Consider the following 19,380-nt stretch of genomic DNA (forward strand, 5'->3'; position numbering starts at 1 on the left):
AGCCGCCGCGAAATACTTCAGCTGCACGAAAATCCCAGGGCTGCCGGTGCAGATGTAAACATAGTGGAGTCTTTGAGGCAGCTCATTCGCGTCTCTCCCCGTGTTCGGGATTTTATATAAAGGAATGAATAGCGCACGGCGCACGACAAACGCGCCACTCCAGAATGATCCCCCCGGACAAACGTACATCATGATGCGTGCAACGGAGAGATTTTCGGCTTTTCGACTATTGTACATGGAGAAGAATCGTCCTCTTAACACGTGTTTCTCGCGGAGAATGTCAACGAGTTCATTTCTTAACGGAAGTTTCATTCTTCAAAACTTGCTTCACTGCTTTAACTTTGAAAATTAAGATAGGAAGAAATTGAGGTTGATTCTCTCTCTTAGCATTCTACATTACTGCCAAGAATCGAATTTTCATTAAAACACGATGGATCGCGAACTTCATCTCGAGGAATTCATTACTAACAGATTATTAAATCAACTAGGTGTATGAAATTATTGTTTCACTTAATGTCATGAAAATACAATGTATATCTATACACTTACTCGCATTGGTTTTTAACCCTGTCGTTATTGGTAAATCGGTGCGTAGATTCTCGAGCGATACATGGAAGGGATACTTATCCTCCCGCACGGCCGGGATGCGAGAAAGGAGGAAAGGATGTTACGGCGGAGTGTTACCACCTCGGGGTAAGAACGTATCGTATTAGAGAAGCAACATTTTATACATCGGTTTAGAAGCCGAGGATGAGCGCGGGTTGCGGCGACAGAGGAAGAAAGAGAAGAGACAGAGAGAACGAACGGGGAAAATCGTTCCTCGCTCGATAGCGTACACATATGACGGGAAATTACCGCCAATTCTCGATAAGTTATCGACAATTTTAGAAGAATGCCGCCGGGAAGTGACGCCGCGTCGCGCGTTCGTATCGAGCAAAACCGACAATTTGCCGAGCATTAAAGGCAACTGCGCGCGCCGTGTAACGTCGAGCCGTTACAGATAACGAAACCGCGAACTCTTTTCCGGTCTGTCGAGGAAGGAGGAGAAGAAGACGAGATACGAATCCGAGGCATCGACGAATTAACGGCACTTCTGCCCGCTCTCGGATCGTATCTTCGAGATGGCACGCCGCAGCCTTCCAAATTTCGTCAGCTTCTCGAGCGCGCGCGCGCGAGGAAGTTATTAAGGCAACGCGCGGTGTTACATTAGGCAGATAAATGGTGAGATAGAGGAGGATTAAATTACAGCGCTACGCGCGGCATTAAAACTATTCGTACCCAGCTCGTGGAAAAACAGAGGGGTAAATTACAGAGACGGCCGTCTCCTGTAATAAGCCGACGCGCAACGCGTGGACGTTACCGCGGCGGCGCTCGCCGCCGTTAATCGCGTCATTCGATTAGTAGTTGATCGCCGCATAAATCCTGCCGAAAGCGTAGCGGTACGTGAAAATCACGGCTTGACGCCGCTGTAATCTCGATCGGATTAATTTTCGATCCTGGAGATACGGACAAATGTAATTTACGCCAGCGGTCGCGATTTATCGCGTGTAACGCTTTCGAAATCGGAGCGCGTGGAAATTTACACTGGTTACAATTCTTGCCAAATAATGTTGGTATCGAGAACGGGCACGTTGTGGACAGATTTCGAGATTTCGGGCGATTCGTGGAACCGGTGGAACAAAGTCTACACAAGCGAAGCGGGAAGTTGGTGGAGGCCACAAAACTCGGAGACTTAATCTAAACTAGCCCGGGCAGGTTCTCCCAGGTCCGCCCGTAATTAAATATTACAAATGATCGTGGGCTGTATCTTGAGGGTTTCTCCATCCCTTGATGGCAAACGGCGGGAGAGAAGCGCTTCCAACACGGTAGACCATTCACGATTGCCCTGAAGGGAATAGTCCGCTTGGTCCGTGCAGGAGCGTAACCCTTTTCCGTCACGCTCACAAGCGAACCTTTTAACATGCGTTACGCGCTTGAATGAAGAAAATCGAAAGAAAGTTAATCGAGACGCTGGTCAGACTGATCTGTAACGTTTTTCTCAGCATATTAAATACTGCCGTTCCGTTGGATTAAAATAAAAACATTATTCTAAGATAATTGATACGAATCGCTCAATTCCAGAAAATTGACGATTTTAAAACGTCTTTATTATACTTTCTAACTATGTAATGTTATATTTTAATTATATATACGACTCAAGATGTCTAAGAATAAAGAGTTTATCTACCTATGTCATTTTGTGATTCAGAGTCATGCGCGAGATGAAATACGAGGAACTGTTTTTATCCGTGCAACAACAACGTGATTCTGTAACGCTTGGGAGTTTACGAACAATTCTCTCACACGTATATCCGACCAGGTGTCCGTCATTGCGAGAATGATTTAGCGCGCAGTAATTCATCTGGTAACGGATCCGACGAACGGCAAGCTGGCGATGCTCTATCAGCATTAGCGGAAGTCAGACAACGTGCAGATCGAGACTCGGTCTAACGTTACGCGAACGATGGCCCAAGTAACTCGAACCCCGGATCTAGGAGCCACCGAGGCCACGGCGCGACTCGCTACACCGACTAATCACCGTGAGAAGACCCTCCTACCTCCGCGGAAGCGCTTCATTACCATCGGCTTTCTCCCGATAACGCGTCCGGGGAGACTTTGATCTCTCCGTGTGCCTCGAGATACGAAAGACGGGGACGGAGGTCGGGTCCATCTAAATAGAGCCGTACCGAGCGGCGATCCGTATCGCCCATCCGACGTGGAAGACAATTGGAAACGAGATTTCGCAACGGCGACATAAACGTAAAAGCAAACGATCGTGGCACGACGCGGCGGCGCGACGAGACACGAACTGCCGCGAGATTCCACTCCTCGCTCTTTAATTCTGGAGAGGAAAAGGGGGACCCGGCAATGTTCCCATTGAATGTGAAAATTTTAATTCTCTTCACAAATTCCTCTCTCGCGGCGACGACGATCTTCCACGAACTTCCCGTAAACGTAAGGCTCTCTTTCGCTCGTATCGCGAAAACAACGCGGTGACCTAAGCGTTGTGAGTTTTTTTTGCGCAGAAAGGTCACAGCTCTTTTCAACGAACTATAAAGTACGCTATTTCACGGAGAATCGATATTTAGTTTCTTTTCAAATTTTTCTAGAACGGACTGTAGTTTTTTGTTAGCGACGCATGTGTCAGAACGACCGGTATCCCATGAGGTTGAAATTTTAAGAAACTTTAAGAAATGTCCAAATTCCAATTTCTTAAAAACTTGTCACAAATTGTTCCGCCCTGTCAGAAATACCCGTGAGACTAACGAATTTTTTCCAGCACAGCGGGAGTATAAGCGATGAGCTCTTCTTTGTTTGGTTCGAACGCCTTTGAAACGTTTTAAATCATGGCTGTCAATGGTGACGTTGATCTGTATTATGAACAAGGAGACGGCAAGTTTCTCTACGTTACCGTGGTACATTCTACAAAGTTAGTTTCCCGTTTATACCTATATATACATTTGTAACTGCGGCAATTACACTGTTTACATGGACCGCATGGATAATAACCGAAAAGCTTTTCCGATTTAACGGACAATGTTTCGTAAAATTGTGAACAAGAAAATATAACGACTCACGGACTACGTTCGGCTACGGCGGCATTCATGAAATTTTTCTACCCGCGTAAACAAGCTGTCTCCTGATCCAAGAAGAAACCCGATAGGATCGCTCCCTCCCGCAGCAGTATCCCGTAACGACAGGAGTTTTCCTTGTTTCGGTGGTCGGTAGACCGGTGGAAAACACATGTCCCGGCTGCGGGACGTACACAATCGATCCGCTTGGTCGACGCATTCCTCATCTCTTGTCAAGTACGGGAGAATGGTTCATCTTCGTCGTCAAGGTACGATAAAGACAGAGGAAGGGAAGGTGGAGGAGGAGGAGGGACCGTCGTCGTTGACGACCATCGTGGAAAAGCAGGACGAGAGCCAGGGCCAGATGGGAGGACGATGACGGGGAAGGGAGAGAAAAGGTGAAGGTGCAACGAGGTAGAAAGCGACCAGTCCGTCCGGCTCTGGGATATTCTATTATGCCGGGTTATCTAGATTATGGCATTCCTGCTTCGTGGAACCCAGCAACCCGGGGTGGACGGGGACGGGGTGTTGCGAGACCGGGCTACGGCCCCGGCTACGATCGCCCTTCTCGCTTTCCGTATATCGCGGGGCCCATTAATCCTGCACCGTCTCGAAAAGCCCGAAATTAAAAAAGGAATATATGCGTAGATATATGTATAGGGGGAGATCCCGAAGAGAGAAACGGCCTGCGGTCGCGTTCGGAACAGGTAGTGCGTTCCATCCATCCAGATGCTCTCCTTCTTTCCACCCGTGTGTTTTGGGAGCTTCCACGATTCGCTTCGCATTAGACGAACACGCTCCAACGAGCAGACGTTTACTCGTGACGAGCTAAAACGCTACTACGACAATAATGTTGCGTGGTAATGGAACAAGTTAATGCAGATTGTTTAGAGTTGAGTTATAGTTTTCAATTTCTATCTCGTTCGTCTTTATTTATTCCTTGCATTTTCCAGCCACGTCATTTTCGGCGCTTCAATTGGTGATAAGCTAAACCAACTGCAGAGTGTAGCAACGGTATTGACAACAACAGATAGAAACTAAACACTTTATCATATCTTGCTTTTCTTTGTCGCGACATCTCGTGGTGATCTATATCGTTCGTAAATATTTTAGAAGACCGTATCTAAAAGAGCCGAAAGATAGGCCGATCGAGGATCGTCGAGGCAAGCCAGGTAGCCAGTCAGTCCAGGTATTCTTTGTTTCTGCATTCCCCTTGTTCTTTCATTATCTGAAGATTATGTTACATTAGCGTACCCGCCCGTAAGATTTACAGCGACAACGGTTGGACGCATGGCGCCTGTAATAATAACTCTTGTAAAAACACGGCGGAGCAAACAAACTTGTGTCAATATGTCGATCCATTAGAGGGTGATTTTCCGATTTCACTACACCTGCCCGGAAAGGCAGGATACGAATTTATATCTCACGGCGGCGCCATTAGCGGGTACTTGAGAAAGATTAAATGCAGACGCCGCGTGCGCGCGCTGCTAGATAAGACGGGGTAATTCTATTACTTGTTTTCGGAAGATTAAGCGATCACGAAAGATGCAATGGACCGCGTAGCGAGATGAAAGGATTGCAAACAACCGGAAGTTTGCATTGTAATGGACGCGCCTTCCATTATATGGATCCTGATAAAAAAAAAGGTAGCTAAAAGGCCTGCACTTCAACCCTAAATTTCAAGAAGATATCGCAGTCAAAAATTGTTTAATGCCATTGTTCGATTATAGATAATATTAGTCACGCGAGAGATAATGTAAGGGAGAGATAGCATTAGTCATAGAAGTTGGGCTCGAATTGAGACAAAGAGGCCTCGCTGACGGTCCGCAGCGTCTATCTCTACGCTCGGGCCCCCATGCAAATAGGTATTACACGATGAGATTCCTCCTCTCTCTGACATGTTTCTTTACTCTAAAAAATTAACACTGTAATCTAAGAACGCGCCTAGGCACGTGTCCAGTTTGCCTAAGCGCAAGAGATAGGCCTCGGTAATATAACAGTAAACGCTGCTCGAAAGTGGTTTCGGTGCAACGGCCGGCGATTCCGTCGGTCCTTGAACGGGTCATAAACGCGAACAGCCGTGGTCTCCGGCTGCCCTCAGAGATGGCGCCGCGTGTAGCTCCAGGAAGGGAAGCTGAAGATTTCTCTGGAGGAGTATTATGTTCCCATCGTGCGGAGCACTCTTCGGAAACAACGCGTGAGACGCGACGCGGCGACAACGCCTCACTTTGCATCGCATTAAAATATTTTGCGTTTTATAACTCGCTTAATGTGAGCTTTCTCTGTGCCTTGTATCTGAGCGGTCTACGGAGGTCCGTCCCGGTCGTTTCGGAACGGCGCGAAGTTACGCGCCGCGCGTCGAAGAAGACTTCCGGTCGTTTTTACTCGAGAGTCCCTGGACGAATAAAGGAATTTATAATGCCACTAATTTAATAGGCAATAACGAAAAGAAGCGGCAAGTATTGTCTGCTTTAATTAGAGATTATAGCGGTATATTTATGAATTTTATGATGCATGAGCTGTGTGTTTTAAAAGATCTTAGCGCACGTTAATTTTTGAAAAGATTTGGAAACATAAATTATCGTACCGCAAGATTACTGTAATATAACACTTGCATTTGTATTAATACCAAAGTATTAATTATGTAGATATTATATCTGGTATTTTCCTACGTTTTCAATTTCTTTAACTTTTTTCCTTTTTCTGATTTTACCAATTTTTTGTAACTCTCTCTCTCTCTCTCTCTCTCTCTGCGTTTTGCAACGAGAACATCGCGCGTAAATACGGGACGCGTAAATATTAAAGACTTCGGGGCGCGGCGAAATTTCAGCGCAGTCGGCGCGGCGCAACGCGGACTGCACTCGGGGCGCAAATTATCTCATTAAACGCTTCCACGTTTCGAGGCCCTCCGCCTTCCGCGGCGGCAACAAAGTGCAGCCGCAATAATTGCGACGTCATTCATACTCTCACAATGCAACGCGCCTGGCTCCGGACCGAGAGTCACGTTGCTGCGGCTGCGGCGCGGCGCGGCCGGGCCGCCCGCCGTTGCCGTCGCCGCGCGAAGACTAATCTTCCAGATACAGAAAGTAGTTCCCCGGGGCGACAAAAAGCAACGGGCGCGCGGGGGCCGCGTGTATACCTCAATTACGCCGAAGCCGAAGAGAGATCGCACCTTGCGCCGCGCCGCAACCCGAAAGAGTCTCGAGTCTCGCGGTCTACCCGGGGAACCGCCTCATCCGTATAACTCGGCCGAACGAATGTCGTTTCTCTGCGGGATAATTTGGCGGGCCCGATATGCACCGACGTTCGTAACAAGTTCTCACCAAGGGAATTAAAGACGAGATTTATTTAAGAGAAATATAACGGTGGCTGGCGCGATTCTAAAAAAATCGACGTCGGTAACAATCGCGAATTATATAGCGCAATAACGGCTAAATGGGATTAGAATTGGTTTTTAAATTAAAAAACTCGCGTTGCGCCAATTCGCCCGCTTCAATTTCCACGTAATTTCTTCGAGCGAGGTTGAATAAATGTAATATAACGCGAACGGTTAAAGGCTATTTAATATGCGTATCTCGATCAGCGGCGCTCGCCGAACTTATACCGCGCCAAGTGTACCACGGTGACGGTACGTGGCCAACGCACGCATATATATGCGTGCAGGTTCACGGGCGCGCGGGACGACCGTGAAAGTGCCGCTCATTACGGTATAATGGGTTATTTCGATCCTTCTCGAATTACCGAGTCGACAATAAGAGATTCGATTCGAGAGAGCCCGCTCGCCCCTTGGGTCTCTCTTGGCGAGTGCTTTCGGATTGGAGGTGACATGGAAGAAGGACAAAACGAGGAAGCGTAGAACGAGGACGAGAAAAAAAGGGTAAAGGATAAAAGAAAACGAGAGAAGGGCACGCGTTTCAATCGGACGGTTTAGAAGCAATACGAAGCCGGAAAGTTTCAAGCGTAGAAAATACGACAAAGCTGCCTTTAATCGCGGTTAACTAAAAACTGTTGCGATTCTTGATTTATTTATCGATTGCAATTTTCTCGTAAGCTACGGTAAATAAATGTCTTTAATTTGCACAGTATCCGTGAAGAGAATCAAAAAGCACTAATTCTCTCGAAGGATTAAAAGTCGCTAATTAGAATCTTAGCACATTCACAACTTTTCATCCTGAGACGATGAGGATAACTCGAGAGAATATCGCGCACGGAAATCAAGGACAGTTACGCACACGCGCGTGTTCCTCTCTGTTACCCTTCATCTGGACGTGGAGACTCCAAGGTGCAATCTCCTCCACGGTTTCGCGTGCGAAACATACACTTATACGCACTTCGCGCATTCTCTCCAGTCCGTGTCCACCCTCGTACTTCACGCGATATGTCGCTTCGCTAGACGAGAGCACACGAGTCCCTTGCCACGACACTCTCGCCGACACACCGAGCTTTAGAAATCACCGAGTCTTCCGGGTGTGACGGAGCGGAAATCGCCATTGTGTCGCGCTAGCACGGCTCTTCGCTCTTCGCGCACGACTCGCGCCTCGAAAGAAAGAGGGAACGGATCGCCGTGCCGCCGGGGCGAGGACTCGCTTTTCACTACGTGCTATGCCATGGCAATCATAAGGGGAAGAGGACGAAGGGCGATCTTTCATCGCTCGACTCGGCGATTGCGCTCGCACACTCCGTTTTGCTCGTCATACTAAAAATTCTGATTAGACGTTTCGATCGCGCGAAAAACTCCGTATGTGGCAATGCGTAATGCATATATATAATGATACATTAAAATATTATAAATTTAAAAATTAATAAATCTGTTGCAGAGATATCCTTGTCGGTACATAGCTGAGATTACAGGTCACTCGCACAGAACACATCGGAAAATAAGCTAATTGCCGTCTATAATTTCCTCACAACAATTACCAGAGTTAGTTAGTTATGCACCTAGTAGCCGAATTATTGCAGCATTAAAATTCTCATGAGTAACGCGTTCAGGTAGTATGTATTCTGCACGCATCGTGCGGAAAGTAGATTCGTCGACCGCGATCGCTAATTAGGCCAACGGACGCCGACGAGCGTCTTCTCGCGGGTTCCCGTGGGAATGAAATTATCCCGCGCCGCTCACGTACATATACGCGCGCGCACTCGTGTGCTTCGCAGACTCGAGGTGCATCGGCGTGCGCGCGCCAGGCCCGCAATTATTTTAAGTGCGCGGCGATATCCAAGTAGCTATTAATGACGTTCCCGTGGATGGAATCGCGTGCCGAACGCGGATAACGCGGCGGCGTCTACGTACGACGTCGGCGCACGTACATATGTACGTACGCACGTGGGCGTGAATTAATCGGCGTAATAATGATCGTTACGGTACACCGGAGTCTCGGCGATATAGTTTTTTTCCCCGGGGACCGCGTCACCCGCTGAGCCCGCGAAGGTTTCGGTTACCGGAGATCGTCCGTCGATGTAACCGTTAATAATCCCGAACGTGCGTCTCGTATCTCGCGGAGAGAACGGTGCGTGGTTTTTAGCATTACGGCGAGAATTTATAACCCGACGTATGTCCCGCTCGTTATTGATGTCGTACCAGTACCCGATACTCGACGTTGTCACCCGTTTCCGACATAGTCATAATTGTGAAAAATCGCGATTCGCAAATTAACGTTCTGAACACTGTCGGGTCCGCTACCTTTCCCACAGATATAGTCAGTGTCTTCTTACATTTTAAAAATTACGTTATATATTTATGCGTAATAATTATCTTCTGTTTTAATAAACACAATTCGTGCGTGATGATTATGCCGAGATGCAGTTTCGAAAACTATAATATTGTAATTAGTTAATTAATTTTATGAGATGTTGGCATTCCAAGGATCACGGTTACCATTTACGCAATACTTAAAGTTCAATTCTAATCGTGCGAAATATCAAGATAATATCCATTAATTTATAAAAGATGAGACGAAGACGAGGGAGAGAAGACATTAATTATATCTAATCGCAGTTGCGAAAACGCAATCATAATATTTAATAACTCAATTAATTTTGTGATAGGGGAGACGTCGACGCCCTCGAGAGAGAGAGATGGTGGAAGAGAGGGGAGGTTTACATTTAACGTAATTATATCCCATTGTATCTCGAACCGCAAGCGACACCACCGTAGCCCTTACGTCAGGTCAGACGTCCGGAACGTTATTTATTCACGCCACCCTTGAGCAGCGGCAGAAACGGATATATACAGTAACGTCCTCCTCGTGCAATGTGGCGCGACACGAAATTAGGCACGGCGTAAATTCTGCTAGCGGGTGAGCGACCGCGTGTTTTATGGATTACAGTCGCCGCCCGTCCTGGTTCGACGCGTAAAGTATCCTGTAAGCCGTGTAAGCGCGCCGGGGTCTGTCCGGGACACACGGGGGTGCGAGGGTGCGAACCCTTCGCCTTCCCTGACTCGCGTGGGTCACGGCAGCAGCTCCTCCCTGACAGGAAGCAGCTGCAGCTGCGACGACATTCTTTCGATTACGTCGCGATGGTTGGCTTTTTCGCTTCTGCGGAGAGACCGCGCCGTATCGTCGGTCGCTCCGCCCTGTGTGTCGGGGGTTTCCAGTTTCCAGACTCTACCGCCGTCATAATTAACGATAAAAGTAATAAGGTCCCGGTAATAGGCGACGGTTTTCCGTATAACGCGCGGTTCGCACTCGAGCGACTCCCCGACTCGTCATGTTCGAGGCAGGAAGTGGCGTCGGAACGCGTTACTCGAATTACTCCAATATATAGAGTGACGATTAGCGGGTGTGGCTGTCGCGCCAGAACTTTCTTTTTGCCCGTATAAACCGGGTTCATAAAGCGTCGCGCGGAATTGGCTGTGGACATTGGCTGCTGCGAACGCGCGGAACCAGTTTCCTGAATTACTGGAAAACACGCTCATTGCACCGCACTCGCTCGATTCTCGACTCGCTTTTGCATCGCTTCGGGAATGAGTATCGAGCGATCGGGAACTAACGGTAACGTCAATAGCTTGGAAGTAGATCTTGAAAATAGAAAGGTATACGTTCAAATATAGAGTATGCCCTTTCACTTGCAAGCCACAAAATACTGTCAACGTGACAGTAGAGTTTGCGATATATAAATTTACTTTGACAAATCGAGCCGGCTAGAAAGTAATTTACACTGATTTATAGTTATAATTACAAGTTCTAGAGAGAAATTTTCTTATTTCTAACATATAAGTATTGCGTAAAATGTTTAAATTATGTTTATAAGGGACAGTTTTAATAAATTACGATTATATCGTTGCTATTTTTATAATGGAGCAAGCAAGATTTGCATTGAATCCCGGTAGCGTATCAGTAGTTATACATGTCTAAAAAAAATATTACACAGATAAATAAGTCTCTAAACGAGTTTATAATGGCTAATCGTGTCCGCAAGCATATATTGCTTGCAGCTCGATCCGTGAGAGCACGAAGGACATAGTATACGTATAAGACAGGAAGAAGGTGTCTCGCAAGTTCACGGAGATATTTACGCGCTGTCCGCGCACTCGTAAATGTCGCCATGGCGTCTCGCTTCTCGTTTTCCTCGGCTTGACGTGACAGCCCGTTAGGCTTTAATGATGAATAATTAATTTGCGGGTCGTTAAGCTGGCGCGCCGGCCGTTCTCGCTTCTCTCTCTCTCTTTCTTTCTCGCGCGCGGTCGCGTGGGCTTCGAGTCGCTTCGTAATCACTCTAATTACAGCGCGGATCGTCCAAATTAAATTTTTATTTCTCAATGCGTAATAGACATTTCTCCGTTCGTTTCCTGCGTAGCTCGCTACGAAACGCAAACGCGGTGTGCCATTTCGTCGGTCATTCAGCCGAGCCGCCGATTATCGTCGTGGATTCCTAGGAATTTTCAATTTTCGAGACGGAGGATAGGTGCTATTTTGCTCGGGGAAACCGCCGATTTAAAGGACGCGTGCTCGCGCGCCTCTATAAGTGTACAGGATTTCACACCGCTCGCGTAATCATAGCCTGCGGCGCGATAGCTACCGGCGGCGACATGCGCAGCATCCGCACGCTGCATCCGACCTTCTTCTCGAGTTCGCTAGCGAGTATCCTAGCTGACCCGCTTTTGCTAATAAGCATCGAGGAAAGGTGACTGGCGGCGTCAAGTTCTGGTCAAAGTTCAAATGAGAAAACACCAATCTCTCAGCCGTCGTACACCTTGGCCGCCTTTGTAATATGTATTTCGTGTTGACGAGCAACGAGAAATTCTTGGGAGATATTTAAAAATTAATGAATACAATTTGATATGCACATATTACTTTTTCCGTTGAACGGTAACCATAAGTTTTCTAATCTATGGTTTACGGTTCACGTCTTCGTTTAATTTATTAAACATGTAAACCGAAACGATTGAATTATACCCAATAGGGATATTGTTGCTTCACGCAATCGACATGCGATGTTTACGGCTAGAATTTACGTCTAAAATTTACAACGACAAGCAACACTCGTGTAACGGCGGCGATTAAGATTCCTATATGAGCATTTTTACGCCTACGTGCTGCCGTTACGGCTCGGCGTGACTGAAAACATCCGTCGGGTTTCCGCGTGATTCGCTATGACGGTAGTGCGCCCCGGCGATGGGTTATTTCCACGAATCGACCAGCGAATTCTCAATCTTCAGGAACGGAGGGTACTAGTTTCCTCGGGGAAACCGCTGATTTGCGGTGGCTGTAAATCGATGTTGCTTTAATACTCAGTGCTGTAAAGCACCACGGCATCACGGTACCCAAGACACGAGGGCGGATAATAGGAAGCTTCTGCGGCTTTCAAAAACGAGCTTCTCACCGTGCGCCGCACCACCGGCAATTTAATAACGGGACCCGCGCGCCGGCTCGTGCTAAAGTGTAACGGGTAGCCGCGGGAAATTAATATTTTCCGCGAAGGCGATTATTATTTTAGCGCAGTTTTGAATCCTCGAGCGTCGAGAAACCGCGCGGCGGAAATCCAACACCGCGTACGATAAGGAATTCAGTCGAACGTCAGTTTCGTCCACGCTTTAACAACGCTGTTCAATGTATCGAGTACCTTTCGAGGTGTTATCTAAACAGACGGCACGAGAGATACGGCACGCAGCGTTCGCAGAAAGGAACGGAGTCGCGCCGGAGAACGCGTGCACCCGCAGAATTTACCGCACGAATTCTTCGAATGACGCGCGACCGGCCGCCGCTCTCTCTCTCTCTCTCTCTCTCTCTCTCTCTCTCTGCCACACAATGACGCATTTTTAGATCCACCTACTCAGCATATCCCTGACGCTGGCAATCCCTGACGATATGACGAATAGGCCGCGGTCGCGAGTTCTGGGTATCCCCCGGCGCGGCCGCTTGGTATCGAGCCAACATTCGCCATTCATTAAGATCGCTTATAGTGACGTCGTTGAGATCTGACGTATCGGACGTAATAATCGAGCAAAAAACTAATATTGGAAACGAGCCTGTCGCTCGACGTGAAATTTGATACTTGATACTCGTATGAAGATATCGATTATATCTATGCTAACTTATCGTTAAAAAAAAAAATGGGGCGATATTGTCACAGCTGTTGTCACGGATATCTCTGTTTCGTCGCGACAGAATAAAACAACGTAGCAACAAATCAATGCTCGACAAAGGAAAAGAAGCAGTTTCTCTATAGAAAAAAAAGTACGCTTTGTGCGAGATCGATTTCTTTACAATAGCGAAATTGCTCGCATTTTGTACCTGATTGCGGCGCTATAGATACTACAGAAGCACGAGCAAAAACAAGCGTTTTTCAAACTTTAAAAGGAGAGAAAAAAGGGAAGAACCGAAGAGACTGCAAGAAAATGCGGCAAAAAAAGGACAGACTTAATAGCACCGAGGGATTGTTGGTTCTTGCCCCGTTACTTTGAACCCGATGGAATTATCCGCGACGTCGATGAAAGAGAGAAAGGCAGACAGAAAAGAGGCAGAGAGTTCAATAATCTAGCAACGCTGATCTCACTGCTGGCATTGAAGTCTCCAATGGCGACGCATCGCGACTTCTCTCTCACCATCGCTCGTGTTTTCGGCCGTGTTCATGTGGAAAACAACACGCGAGGAGAGATGCACGTGTTAACTTCGCACCACGCATAACTCGAAGAGAGATCTCGCCTGCCTATCTCGCGCAGCGATTTAAAAAACGGAGCACGAGACGTGACTTTCGTAATGGACGCTGTCACCGTTTGCGCAACGCGCACGTATCCAGCGTTTTTTCTCTCTCTTTCTTTTTTCTCCCTTTTCCTTCTTCCGTCTTCTTTTTTTTTCTTTTAAAACCGTACGAAGCCTACGGAGGAGCAATCCTTTTCGAGAAGCATTCCCGAGGAGGCAGTAAACGTCCGGAGCTTACGCTTCGTCCGATAGTCGCTGCGATCATCGCGGAAGCAGATTTATGATAATCAAGCGGCCATCGGCCGTCTCTCTTTTTCGCTCGCAGCGCCCGCCAGCCGACAGCTTTCTTAAAACGAATTTCGATTTCCCAATAAGAGGCCAAGATTTACGGCCTCCCGTTTTGCCCGGGCACCTTTTTTGCGCCTTGTCACGTATCCCCCTCTCGTCGCGCGCGCGCCCGGGTTCTTTTTTCTTCTCCCCCCGGTCTCGCGAAGGAGGTGCACGCTTTTTTTACTGCCCCTTCGTACCGTCCCACGAGCAAGAGGACGGCCTGACAGCGTCCCTCTCCTGCGCAAAATGGATTTTCGCACGTACCCGAGAGCTCGGCCTCACTCCCTGACTCACGCATTCGCTCGCTCGCTCGCTCGCGGGGTTCCGTAGCTCCGTAACTGGCTCGTAATGCATGCGCGAACGTCAAAGTCAGGTAGACGTTGCCGAGAGACCTCGCAAGCGAAGAATAGAACACCCGGATTTCGCTGCGCCATCGGCAACCGACCTTAACACGCTGGAACGCGAACGCTCCTGTTTCGTTTAAGGTATATGCAATCGAAAGGCACGCGGCCAAAATAAAAATTAATCTGCCTAGGCGAGCGATCAAACGACAGACGTCAAACCATCGACGGCGATCGGCGATTTCGCAACGCGAGTTAGCAATCACGATCGAGAATAATGCAAGAAAACGGGCGCGCGACTCGCTCGACAATTAAAGCGTGTATGAGAAAGAGAGAGATTTTTAGATCAGATGTGATATAAGGAAAACAAGAAGCGAGAGAGCGAGATTCAATGTTAAGAGCAGTGGTCGGAACGATCGAACATCAATCGACGTTAATTGCGATCGTTAATCGAAGGTGAGCCGAAGCCGGGAAGGAAATCGGACGGCTTCTTTCCGCGCCGCAAAAATGTAGACGTTGCCCTCGTTAAGCGACTGACGGCGGCGGGTTTGCGAGACGCGAAATACGAGTAGCACGAGCGAATGGAGCAGGGGAGGACATACGTCTCCCGTCGTCCGCGAGACGGGAGAGAGGGGGGGCAAAAAGTCTCTCTCGCGAATTACGCAGGCCCCGCTTCACGCCGGGCGAAAGAAATCATCGGGGGGAGGTAACGAGGTACCCACGTATAAGGTCGTGTGTTTCCTTATGCAGCGACCGACGAGGAGGAGAAAAAAAAAACGTTACGAGATTGCAGCGGTTAACCTTACTGCGTAGTTATGCAAGCAAACGCGCAGGGGTCCAGCTATACGAAGTCGGTCACAATGTTGCACGTGCACGCGCGTACGCACATACACACACACGTACGCGGATGCATTTGCGATTCGTTGCACCTTTGCGCGCCGCCACTCTCGGTTTAGACGAGAGTCGTGTTCGACTGTTCTTATCGATCAATTACCGCTAAAGAGGCTGCACGCCGCGATGTGTCGCACTATGGAAGGCATTAGCGCGTCGAGCCAAGCGATATTCTTTAAGGAAACCGGGATTAAGGGAGATGATTTGCTCTAACGTCGACCTGCAAAATCTCTCAACGTTTCGAGAATTCTCGGGAGCTGCGACAATGCCGAGATATTCTACGGTCCGAGATCGTTCAGGCGTGTCCTCAACTTGAAAATTTTACAGTTTTACAACTCGCTAACTCTTCCGCGCTTGCAGCTCAGAAAATTTTCAGAGTTCCGGAAATATCCAACTTTCGCCCGCCGGAATTTTTTAATATCGAAGAAGCTCCGACTTTCGGCAAAACAGAATTAAAACCTCTCTTTCGTCAATCGCGGGATTGCCTACCGCCGCCGTTACATCACCGAAAACTTTCCTGCGATCTGCATCGAGCCGATTCCGCGCAAACACGCTCGCGCGACCGCGGCATCGGCCACAATATTGCGCCTGCCATAATCCCGGCGCAGTTTCTGACACGTCGCTTCCGCCTCTCTTTTTCTCCGCGATCGCCTGCAATTTGGACGTCACGGGGAAACGCCATGGTCGGAAGAGGGGCGAGAGGGGGATCGGCCAATTCGCCGGCGCGGCGCATTAAAGTCGTACGTACACGTACACACATACACACACACCGGCACGGCGCTGCTGCAATTTTGGCAGACGCGATACCACGCCCGGCGCGATAAAAGCTCGCCGGAAGTGGAGAGAGAAGAGGCGAGACCCAGCGTGGAAACGGGAGAGGATGGTTGTTATTCGAAACGACAACAACGACGACGACGACGACGTCGTCGTCGTCGGTTCCGCCGTGAGAAATCGATTCGACCGGCAAAACGCTCGCTTGCAAACACACCCCGGCGACTTTTAAACGTCTTGGCACGCGCGCCGATACGGTTCGCTCGTGCGACTCGTTAACGACAATAGAAGACACTGTGACGCAGCGGAGAAAAATGTTGGTGCATCCGGGGAAAAGACCTGATGCTGTCACGGGATTCACGGGAAAAAATTTTGGAACGCGCGCGAGAGGCACGAGGGAGTATACCGCGGGGAGTAAAATCGAATTCCCGTCCCAAATCCGTTCGCACGGACGCGCGACGTGTCCTTTATGGAAATATCGCGGATTACGAAACGCGACCAATATTCCGGCCGCATATATGTAACGCTATCTGATCCTTTACTCCGTATTTAGAATCGGAGAAGCGAACGATCGCACTTGGAATTACTTAAAATTCCTGACGGTCTTTAATGTTTCAAGCGAACATTTGCAGCGTAACTAAATTGCAATTTAAAGTGGGATTTAACCGCGGTTGCCCCATTTCGCGAGGATTTATGTTTATATTTCATCCCGACGGAGTTTCCAAGACTTTTTACGTAAGGTACAAAAAGCAGCGATTTTTGCGAGGCAGCATTTTCGAAGAAACACAAGGTCTGTTTTTTTTATAGCTGAACTGTACCACACCGTAGTGTTTACTCTCTATACTTACAAGTGAAATAGACGTATGTTTTGAAATTTGATAAAAGCGAGAAGGGAAGTTTTAGCGCGGTCCAGTGCAGCAATAAAAAAAACAAACCTATTGATTGCTCGCACGGATAAGGAATTCAGTTCAAGACTTAATTCGTTATAAATTAGCCGCCGAGCGGTCTTCGCGCGATCGATCACGCAGTCCCTCGCCAAATATTCCTCACTTTTCGCGGATCTTCGTAATCCAAACTTCTCCTTTCTCATTCGAAAAGGATTATACATATTCGGACGTTACGTGATCGATTTTCGGATCGCCGTCGTGGCGTCGAGAGAAAAAATCACCGTCGAGAAAATCGACGCAAATCACAACTCGGGCGCGCACCACTTACATGGAATTCGTGGTGTTCCAGTACATGCTGATCGTCTTGGCGCAGTTGCTCACAGTCGACAGTAGCACCGTTTGCAGGCAGACGAAGAACACCAGGGTAACGAAGGACGTGGAAACCATGGTAACAACGACGGTGGACGACGACGGGCTGGCACCGTCGCTCAGGCGCCCGTACTCGGCCAACGACCACCACCGGCACCAACCGCGAGCCGCCGCGAGGCACAACAGCACCCGTTGCACTTTCGCCCGCGACCTCGTTGCAGTCGTCCACAACCACCTACTTCTTCCACCACTTCCGTCGCACCTCCACCACATCCACACTCCACACTGTGCCCGGTATTCCTCCTCTCCACCACCAGCCTCCTATCGCTATCCCTTAATCCCGGCGACGTTGATCCTCCCTTGTCCCACGCACCTTTCTCGGACGCGATCCCCGCCGTCGGTCGCTTCACGCCGTCATCGCGGGGGCCCCTGGCGAGTCCCGGAGAATCCGGAGTGAGAGACGAGCCTCAACGATCCTCGGCCCTCGAGGGGGGGAAGATCCGATATCTATTTGATGAAGTCGCGACCCTCGCGTCTCTCAAGATCGGAACGATCAGACTCGATCCGCGTCTCTTGGCGCGCCGTCGTTGTCGATGGTGTCCGAAATAGCGCCGGTCCCATGGGGCCAGCCCGTGTTTCTCTCGTCGGGAGCGCTGCGGCTCGCCAGGTAGTTCATTGGTTCAGTTCTCGCTCTCTCTTTTCTCTCCGGGATTCTCTCCTCGGAAACGGCGACGCGCGATACTGCCGCGATCCGTCGTAGCGTGGCCCGTCGCCAACGAACGCGCGAGACGGCGATGCCTTCTCGGCGCAGCGAGGCTACCCGTCGGCTCGCCGTCGATCACACGATCCGGTCAGCGATTGCACGCGACGGCGGCGCTTCGCATGTTCGAATCCAGCGAGTTTTCCCTCGGTGCAAGTCGAGAGAGGAATGCGCGGAGCGTGCGAAAAAAAAAAACAACGAGTAATTCCGCGACGGCGCGGCTAGACCAGCGGGTTCGCGACCGTTACACTTTTCAAGCGCACCGTCTCGTACCTCCACATTATCCGTCGCGAGATCGCGCGAGACGCGAGGGAGACCGCGCGTCGTCGATCGCAGGTGCAAGTACTCCAAGTACAACCACAGGTAAATCCTCTCTCACTGTAGCACACACACACACTGGAAAATCTCACGGTGTATTATCCCCCTCGGGGGGCCACGCAAACACTCCTCGAGTATCCTCGTACTGGCGCGGAGTCGGGAATCGCACTTCCCGAAGAGTCGCGAGAATCGCACACTCCCGACTATTCTCCCACGAAACCCCCGGACGGCGGAAGGAAATCCGTCCAATTACGAGTCACGCGCGCGCGCGAGAGAGAGATTTCGAGAATCCGCGATACGGCAACGACTCGCGGCGGGGGCCCGGCCGCGATCCGAGCAGGTCGAAGTTGGAATATGCACGCGCGAGCACACGGCCGAGAGAGAGAGAGAGTTGATGATACCCCCTCGGCGAGACTCCGGCTCGGTTTTGGCGGACTGAGCGTTAACGGTCACCACGCAGCTCGGTGTCGCGGACGCGTCTGTCGGCCGAGCGTTCGTCTCGCGTCGGCCGACTCGGCTGACGGCGGCCGCGGGGTGGGGACGCGCCGAGCGCCGGCGGACGCGCGCGAAGCCGCCCGAAGCCGGCCGAAGTTCGCGCGTCGCTCCGTGCGCCACCCCGCGACCCGCGACTCGCGCCGCGCGCGGCTCCGCGATCCTCCGCGAGAATACGCGCCGGCATTACGCTTCTCGTTCTCGCTCGCGAGACGTTGGCGTAAGGTAGAATCGGTAGAATCGCTCTCCCCCTCACACCGGCACGTAGAAGCGAGAGCCCGGCTCGCCGCGGTCGGTGCGGACGAGACGTTGCGGTTACACAGTGACACATAGAAGTTTTTCTTCTTTATTTCAGACTTATCTCTGACTCCGCTTCGAAGCCGCGCCGCGCCGGAGTGAAGGTGCGATTTTACGAGCGTCGCGCTTGATTTCAGAAAGTACGCGGAATGTGATCTCAAAAATCTGTAG

The 19,380-nt window shown here is 49.6% G+C and overlaps 1 protein-coding gene across 1 annotated transcript in view; it reads right to left on the minus strand.

Annotated features, from left to right (window-relative positions):
* Positions 1–18,900, minus strand: part of Ephrin (ephrin) — a 53,485-nt gene extending 34,585 nt beyond the window's left edge. Inside the window, exon 1 of the mRNA XM_071786993.1 lies at positions 17,302–18,900. Coding sequence (XP_071643094.1) covers positions 17,302–17,615 — 314 coding nt within the window. The 5' untranslated portion in view covers positions 17,616–18,900. The remainder of the gene's footprint in view (positions 1–17,301) is intronic.
* Positions 18,901–19,380: the final 480 nt, after the last annotated feature.

Source organism: Temnothorax longispinosus, chromosome 8, assembly GCF_030848805.1.
Source record: "Temnothorax longispinosus isolate EJ_2023e chromosome 8, Tlon_JGU_v1, whole genome shotgun sequence".
Lineage (NCBI taxonomy): Eukaryota > Metazoa > Arthropoda > Insecta > Hymenoptera > Formicidae > Temnothorax > Temnothorax longispinosus.